At 40.9% G+C, this 9,288-nt stretch overlaps 1 protein-coding gene across 1 annotated transcript; it reads left to right on the forward strand.

Moving 5' to 3' along the window:
* The first annotated feature begins 3,156 nt into the window (after positions 1-3,156).
* Positions 3,157-8,770, forward strand: LOC124282946. Its single transcript, XM_046718999.1, has 3 exons — positions 3,157-3,278; positions 6,740-7,365; positions 7,771-8,770. The coding sequence occupies exons 1-3, from the start codon at positions 3,157-3,159 to the stop codon at positions 8,661-8,663; spliced, it is 1,641 nt and encodes a 546-aa protein (XP_046574955.1). The 3' UTR covers positions 8,664-8,770.
* The last annotated feature ends 518 nt before the right edge of the window (positions 8,771-9,288 follow it).

A 9,288-nucleotide genomic window follows, 5' to 3' on the forward strand; every position in this document is an offset into this window, starting at 1 on the left:
AGATGTGTCAAGGTCATGCCACAATTCTGCTGTGCCCAATTATGTGGTATCTCGTGCATGTGGGTTTGGCCCAGTCTAGGACCTGTTTCAGTGCAGATGTTAATTCAAAATTGCTTTCATCACGAACTAGGATTGATGTTGTTTTGCTCTGTAATATAGTAGATCGTCAGCATGATAAAGACGCAGACACAGATATCAGGTACTAGAAACAGATCACCCCTGAAGACACCAGAAATGGGCTCCACACATTTTATCTACGTGGGGCTTCGAACCCGACCTCGGGCGTGACGGGCCGGACCTTAACCACTATGCTTCTCCTTCCCCCTCCACGGCCTCTATGTACTACGGTTTTGGCGAAACATTCAGGTGTGAAGTTTAAAGAAAGGTTTGAAATCAGGTTACATACTCCTGTATTCTAATGAAACGACGCGCAAAATCAAAGCAACGACAAAGCGATGTGTGCAATATCGTGTTATTCCCGTAACAACTCTAACCCTTGCCGCCTACATGCTTTCTCTTAAGCAAATATATTCGCAATTTAGATCTCAATCAATCAATCAATAGAGCTCAAAAACGGGTGGTTGGCGTGCTCGGTGATAACCCGTCGTTAACCAGTCCAATCTAACTTCACACCGACTCGGTGGAACGAGGAAGTTGAGGTAAGTGGGCGTGCTGGCGATATTTGCCAGATTTCATATTTCATTTCAATTCTAACAATGTTAAGATAGAGAGACGTCAGTACGCTGTGATTGGACGACCAGGTCTGAAATAATATGGTGGTATAAAATTTCAGCCATGGTGTTGTTTTTCCTGTGTGTGACCTTCCAACTGAGGGAACCGACTACCCTCATCTCAAACAAGTTTGTGTGTAGATTTACCGATACACTGACGCCAGTTAATTACTATGTCTATCATATGTACATATAAACACAGTTTTGAGACAGTGTCGGTGTATAGTGGCAAGTGTTATTGCATTTGTTGGGAAATCTCTTACAGCTTGCTTTCGTTTTGGAAATGAGTTTTGCAATCTTGGCCAGTACATCATATACGCGACAAAAAACGTAAATGCACCAATTGGAATAATACTAATATGAAAAGCCTTTACAGGGGAACAAGACCAAGCTAAAAAATATTATAAAATCTAAACGTAATAAAGTTTACATGTTGTATAGGGGTGACATCATCCTTGGGTTGTTAGGTGACGTCATGGAAAACCCATTCTTATCAGTATGCACGTGATTCCCTATATCCATTTATCAATCGTTATGTACACAATATTGACAAGAGTGATTATTTTTGTCTTCTTTATCAGCAGTAGTAGATAGACGATATGGGAATGTGAGAACAAGTGACAACATAGAAATGAATCATTATTATTATAGGATATTTATATAGCACACATATCCACGCAACTAGTAAATGCACAAGGTGCTGGAGTGTTCCCATGATCAACGGATGTCATTTTTCTGGCACTGTTTTAACCAACTCAACTCCCTTGGTAGTATTCAAGTCATGCAGCCTGTTACCCTACAGGGTACCCATTTCAAGCTGGGTGAACTGGGCCCCCAATTCATGTAGTCAAAGTATTTTGTCCAATGATGCTGCACGTTACTTTACCCGCAACTTGGTGTCTGCATGTGTTCGTGTGTCCACCATCTGGTCACCTGCCATCGGATGATATTTCTACATCAACGTAAAAATGATGTAAATCACATGACGTATTACTATGACAACTCTTGTCTTTTTGTACCCTCATAAGGTCATGTGTTATGCAGTATAGTTTCTTTATCTTTAACCACATGGGCACCATGTGTGGAGCCCATTTCTGGCGTCCCCCGCCCTGATATTGCTGGAAAATTGCTAAAACGGCGTAAGACTAAACTAAACTCAATCAATCAATCAATCTTTACCTTTAACAGGAAATGGTTTAATCCAGTTTTACTGATTTACTACAAAAAGAGGCGTAACTTTATCAGTTACCACATCCTCCTCACACTGTTCATGAAATTCATGTCACTTGGAATTTGAGGATTACTTCTCACAAGTTACTTACTTACCAAGTTCTGACTATTTTTGTCAGGTGTTGTTACAGAAACAAAGACACACAAAGGTAAACATAAATCATCAATTAAATTGATTGGCTGTTCAGACGTTAAAACAGACAGATAACTAGACACACTTGATTCAGCTAGGTCAGGGCCTCATCAACATTAGTTCCCCGTCAAAACCTAGCAGCCGGGACATACGTATATACTCAGAGATAACTTTGGCTATATACAGTTACTCAAACATTTCAACCTACATAGACTGGGTTGTAGTCTCTGTTACATTATTTTCATGTCATCTTAGGTTAAACGTCTTTTCAATAAATGATGTAGAACAGGATAACGAGCTGGTTGGATTATCCATTGATGAGGTCTCAGCAACAAGTGGGTCACGTGAGAGGCTTATCTGTTGATGACGTCACGTGTTGGCGATTAAATAATCATTAATCAAACTCATCATTTTAAATAGGCCATACATGCCAATATAGCCATAACTTGGTAATCCGTGTGAGAAGTAATCACCTAACTCCAAGTTATTTCAAGAATTTCATGAACAAGTGATGATGATGTGGTAACTGATAAAGTTGTCTTTTTGTACTAATTCAGTAAAACGGGATTAAACTAGTTCTTGTTAAGGTAAAGAACCCCTGGGCAGCAAGGGTAAAACCATGTGTGTCACGTGATACTTCACAAGATACTGACTGCAGGTGAACTTGTCCTTTGATGCTTGAGTTTTCCCCATATATCTTACAGTGAATATGAAAAAAAAGGATTATGTATAATGTCTGATTCACTCAGTGATTATACATAACCACTGAAATTTTCAGGGATTATACATAATCACTGAGAAATAGACTAGAATTTTAGATAGTCATCTGTGACGCTTGTCATCATTATCATGTATTACATCTGCTTCTTCTGTTTGCAGATGGCGACGTCTCAGAAAATGCAAGAACATTTCCTCACATGCACCATATGTACAGAAGTGTTTGACAATCCATGCACCCTTGTCTGTTATCACACATTCTGTCGAAAATGTGTCGTCAACTACACCAAAACCAAACCGGATGCCATCAGTGCCAAGTCTCTGCAGTGTCCTTTCTGCAGCAAAATGACGAAAGTGAGTGCCCCTGAGAGATCAATAGATGAGTGGGCGGATGATGTCAAACCCAGCTTTGTCATCCAGGGATTGCTGGACTCATTTGGCCCCGGATGTAAAGGTAAGGATCAATGGTAAACTGGTACTGCAATGCACGATGGTCTATCGGATGTGTCTTGCACCACACTCAAAAGATTGGAAGGATAAACACGTGTAAAATCTGTTAAATATTCGTCTGTGGCCGTGCCATGTTCGACTCTTAACCGAAGGCAACACACTCCCTTACTCAATGTGAAAATGACTGATCTACATTCATTATTTACTGATACAAATTTGAATTTGTACCCCCACAATACTCATGAATGTAGTGGTCCTGCATAGCTGTTTTCCAAATATCTTGGTTGAAGTTAAAATGTAGGGTATTTAGGGTTCAAGTGATACCTGATTTTTCATTATGTCAAACTAGTCATTCAAGTTCCCGAAATCTGAAGTCAGTCTTGCAGATATCTTTGTTTTATATATCGTGTTGTGAGGTATAGTTTGGCATGAAATGCATGTGGACCCGGTTTTTTGTAAATATCTCTTCATCCAAAGATCCAATCGATCTCAAACTGGGAGGGTGGATGTTTTGTAAGACAACCTAATCATATTGTAAATCACCGATTTTATGCATTTGTATTAAAGAATCTGTCTATGTAACTGTCAACAAAATAAACAGCAGAACGCAGACTGCTTGCAGAGGGACGGAGCCAATGACCTGTAACAGCGGCAGTGTTGGGTCATAAAGGTAAATGCACGTGCAGTTAATAATAGTTACCTGTGCACTGCACAGTGATAGACCGTTTGGATCATTCACATTGACTACTTCTAGCTGTCACCATGAAAGCTTATTCAGATGATGCTAAACGTTTAATTAGAAATGTGTTGAATTTTTGTAAAAAAAGAGAGCAAACGTAGCAAACCGATTTATAAGGTGTCTGATTACATGAAACGTACAACTTTTGCTCTTGGCATGAAAAAGAACATCGTGCTAAAAATTGTGAAAAATAAACCAACAACCAATAAACAAAACCTTGTACAAAAAAGGTAGGCATCCAAAGTTAGATTCTTTTGACATCAGGGTCATCAGAGATGTCATTCGCCGGCTTTTTGCTAGAAATGAACACCTGGCCACAAGAAAGTTAAAACACATCCTTGCAGAGGATCACGACATTAATGTTTCTAGGTTTATGCTAAGCAAACTACTGCTCAAATTTGGATACAAGTACAAGAAGGTAGCAAACCAGAAACTTGTAATGTGTGAGAGATCTGATAGTGATAAAATAAGGTGTAACTATCTGAGAGAAATTAAGCAGGCAAGAGAGGATGGGTTCGAACCCATATATCTGGATGCGACCTGCTGCCAGACAGTGGCTACCCACTGATCCCAATTATGGTAGGAAAATACCAACAGGCAAAGGTGAACGTTTAATCGTTCTTCATGCTGGTTCCCACCGTGGATTCCTACCTGGGTGTGATCTGGTATTTCGGTCAAAGAGCACAGATGGACTATCATAAAGAAATGAACTCAACGGTTCTCACACAGTATGTTGAGGAACAATTGTTGCCAGCTCTGCCTTACAAAAGTCTTGTTGTCATGGACAATGCTCCCTATCACAGTGTTCGAGATCCAAACAATAGGTACCCAACTTCCAATACAAAGAAGTCAGATATGCAGCAATGGCTAACAAATAACAATAGACAATTTTCAATTAAGGCCACCAAACCACAGTTGTACTCTTTGATTAAACCTAACAAACCTCCACCCACATATAACATTGACAACATGCTACGCCAACACGGCCATAACGTCTTGAGATTACCACCGTACCACTGTGATCTCAACCCAATCGAACTTATCTGGGGAGACCTTAAAAGTACAGTGACCCGGAAAAATCAATCATTCAAGTTGAATGATGTCAAGCACATTGTCAACACTGCTATATGTGACATTGACATTGCACGCTTGCATGCATGTGTTGAACATGTCAAGAAGGTGGAGAAAGAGTACTGGCTCAAAGATGGCTTGAAGGAGCAAACAGTTAATCCAGTTGTCATTTGTCTGGACACTGATGACTCCTATGTGGAAAAATGGAGTGAACCTGATGAAGTTTAATTCTGTTATTATATTAACAGATAATACTAGTATCCAGCCAGATATGCTCAAAGAAATATAACTTCTTTCACAATGACAGCACTGACTAATTCCAACGACTTAAAGTGTAAAATGAAACACTCATTTCACATAAAATTATCATGAAAATATAAATATTAACTATCTATCTGCTTAAAGCTATTAGAAATGCATTGCTTAATTTGGAATGTGAACGACATCAAAACATAACACTTTTGTCTTCATTCTATCTTTTCTTCAATGAGTGAGCATGATTGAGCGTGCTTGTGTCCGAGGGAACGGGGCTTTAACAGTTGTTGAGTTCTAACCATAGGTGGTCCGATTAATGATTTAGTGTAAATATACTTTCTGTGTTCTTTAAATGCATTTCCATTTAGGTACTGCATAAACAAAATATGACATTAACATTACAAATTTAAAGTTTTTAACCTACAGAATAATTCTCACAAATGAGTTTTGTGGTTAATGTTGAACAACTCAGAGAAACAAACTCCGTATGATGGTTAACAGTTGGCACCCACCTTACCCTTTTCACGACCTGTGACACCTCTTCATACCTGTCACATGCATAGCTGACCTACATTGACGAACGTTGAACTTTATGACCCAACACTGCCGCTATTACAGGTCATTGGCTCCCTCCCGCTCTGCTGTTTGTTTTGTTGAAAGTTACATAGACAGATTCTTTAATACAAATGCATAAAATCGGTGATTTACAATGTGATTAGGTTGTCTGACAAAACATCCACTTGCACAGTTTGAGATCGATTGGATCATTGGATGAAGAGATATTTACAAAAACCGGGTCCACATGCATTTCATGCCAAACTATAGCTTACACAAACATTACTAGTAACAACAATTCATAAACCACCAAAAATTGTGCAACTACAAATACAGATAGGATGAGTGAGTTTGGTTTTATGCCGCCTTTGGCAATATTAGAGCAATATCACGGCGGGGAAACCAGAAATAGGTGTCACACATTGTGCCCATCTGGGAAATCGAACCCGGTTTTTCGGCGTGACGATCGAACGCTTTGACTACAAGGCTAGCCTACCGCCCTTAAATAGCTAGACGTGAGAACAAACACTCGATGATACGATGCTGAATGCTTTTCATTCAACCTTGGTTTTTTTGTCCAGATACAAAGAACTGCACGTGCTGTCATCGCGAAGGGGAGAGAACTCCAGCGACTGTGTGGTGCTCGGTATGCGATGACGCCCTGTGTGATGTATGTGCTGGTGCACACAGCCGCATCTCATCCACTCGTCATCACGATACAACTGCCCTGACTAGTGAAGCCATTATCCCCAGGAAACGAAACCTCAAGTGTAAAGAACACAAGGATGAAAACATCAAATTCCTGTGCAAAGATTGCAAGAAAGTCACCTGTCACACCTGTTGTGTTATCTATCACAGGAAATGTGAATCAGTTGTCACACTGGAGTCGGAATTACCTGCATTAAAGTCTCAGCTGTTGAATAAGAAGGAAACTATTTCGAAGAAGCAAATCCAAATGGAAGCAAAAGTTGATGCTGTTAGAGTGAACGTGGTTTCTGAAAAAGATCGATATGCAAGAATGGAACATGACATCAAGTCTTTTGGTAACAACGCGAGAGAGAAGATAACTCTTATGGAAAATAAACTTCTAGATGAACTGAAAGAAGTTTCTGAAAAGCACATTGAACAACTGACAGCTGACCTAAAGTCGAGTGAAATATCAGTACAGATGTACCGACAACAAACTGAGCTGATAGGCCAGATTCTACAATCCGATGGTGACATGGACGTGTATGAGATGTATCAGGGATGTGAGGCCGGTGATGTGGATGCTGTCGGAGACGAAGACGTGAAGAAGAGGGGTAGAATAGCCAGGATCATGTTCAGACAGAACGAAGATCTGCTGAGTAGAGCAATGGACGATCTACAGCTGGGTGAGATAGATGTCCAGTATGACGGTTTGGTGAACTTGGAGGCAACACCTGTATCTGAAGACACCAGTAACGTACTGGACCTGAAGGGTGCTCGTGTGTCACAAGACACTGGTAACGTGCTCGGCCTGAAGGCTGCTCCTCTGTCACAAGACACTGGTAACGTGCTGGACCTGAAGGCTGTGCCTGTGTCACAAGACACTGGTAACGTGCTGGACCTGAAAGGTGCTCCTGTGTCACAAGACACTGGTAACGTGCTGGACCTGAAGGCTGCTCCTGTGTCACAAGACACTTGTAACGTGCTGGACCTGAAGGCTGCTCCTCTGTCACAAGACACTGGTAACGTGCTGGACCAGAAGGGTGCTCCTGTGTCACAAGACACTGGTAACGTGCTGGACCTGAAGGCTGCTCCTGTGTTACAAGACCCTGGTAACGTGCTGGACCTGAAGGCTGCTCCTCTATTACAAGACCCTGGTAACGTGCTGGACCTGAAGGGTGCTCCTGTGTCACAAGACCCTGGTAACGTGCTGGACCTGAATGCTGCTCCTGTGTCAGAAGACCCTGGTAATGTACTGGACCTGAAGGCTGCTCCTGTGTTAAAGGACTCCATTAACGTTAGGGTAGCAGGAGGCCAGTATGAAGTATACCCTGCTGACTTAACAGTGTTGGCGGTGAATGGTACAGACACATTGGTTGTAACAGACTACACCAACAACAGTGTGAAGTCCTTCTACACCGGGAACAAACAACGAAGTCACAGCAAGCTCCAACTGGGATGGTCTCCGTGGGGTATAACAAGGCTGAAACACAACCAGGTGGCCGTCACTGTAACGGATACCAGACAGATTGTAACAGTTAAAGTGAACCCTGATCTGGTACTGCTGTCAACCATCACAACCAGCAAACAGTACAGGGGTATAACGTCTCTGACACCATCAACACTAGCAGCAGGTTCTGATAGTGATAAATATGTGGATATTCTGGACATGAGAGGAAACGTCCTGAAGTCGATGAACGCTGTAGTTAGCGGAAAAGAAATTATACATTATCCTTCCTTTCTTTGTACAACAAGAACAGGAAACATCCTTGTGTCGGATGGCGGTTCGAAGTGTGTCCTGTGCCTGACAGCTGAAGGGGACGTTGTGTTCACCTACCCTACACCAGGACGCACAACACTGAGAAGTCCACTTGGTATCGCAAGTACCAGCACTGGTGACATCCTTGTTACTGACTACTATCAACACACTGTTGTTCATCTCACTGAGTCAGGACAGTTTGTCAGAAACATACTCACTGCAGATGATGGTGTCTCGTACCCGCACGGAGTTTGTGTAGGTGGACGTGGTCGTGTGTATGTTTGTAATTACAGTTCAGGTGAAATCAAAGTATTCAGTTTCAGTAACACAAAATAGATCTTTGATTCTTTCTCAAGTGATCATTGCATCCGTAAATATTCCAATTAACTACATTTACAACGACCTCCTGACTGTAATGCACTGTGTGTCTGAGTATATCTAATATATAGTGTGAATGAGTATTTCTTACTGCATAGTGTGAATGAGTATATATCATGTATAGATTGACTAAGTATATCTAATATACTGTGTGACTAAGTATATCTATCTAATATACTGTGTGTCTGAGTATATCTCATGTATAGCGTGACTAAGTATGTCAAATATACTGTGTGTCTGAGTATATCTAATGTACAGTGTGTCTGAATATATCTAATGTACAGTGTGTCTGAGTATATCTAATGTACAGTGTGACTGACCATATCTAATATACCGTGTGTCTGAGTATATCTAATGTACAGTGTGACTGAGTATATCTAATGTTCAGTGTGTCTGAGTATATCTAATATACTGTGTGTCTGAGCATATCTAATGTACAGTGTGTCTGAGTATATCTAATATACTGTGTGTCTGAGTATATCTCATGTATAGCGTGACTAAGTATGTCAAATATACTGTGTGTCTGAGTATATCTAATATACTGTGTGTCTGAGCATATCTAATGTACAGTGTGTCTGAGTAT

The sequence above is a fragment of the Haliotis rubra genome, unplaced genomic scaffold (assembly GCF_003918875.1).
Source record: "Haliotis rubra isolate DU_JTF1 unplaced genomic scaffold, ASM391887v1 Scf307, whole genome shotgun sequence".
Lineage (NCBI taxonomy): Eukaryota > Metazoa > Mollusca > Gastropoda > Lepetellida > Haliotidae > Haliotis > Haliotis rubra.

Coding starts and splice junctions, on each gene's coding strand:
- LOC124282946 (XM_046718999.1), top strand. CDS start 3,157: ATGACGAAAGTGAGTGCCCCTGAGAGATCAATAGATGAGTGGGCGGAT. Junction 3,279..6,739: donor TGTAAAGGTAAGGATCAATG/GTAAACTGGTAC, acceptor TATCTATCACAG/GAAATGTGAATCAGTTGTCA. Junction 7,366..7,770: donor TCGTGTGTCACAAGACACTG/GTAACGTGCTCG, acceptor CACAAGACCCTG/GTAACGTGCTGGACCTGAAT.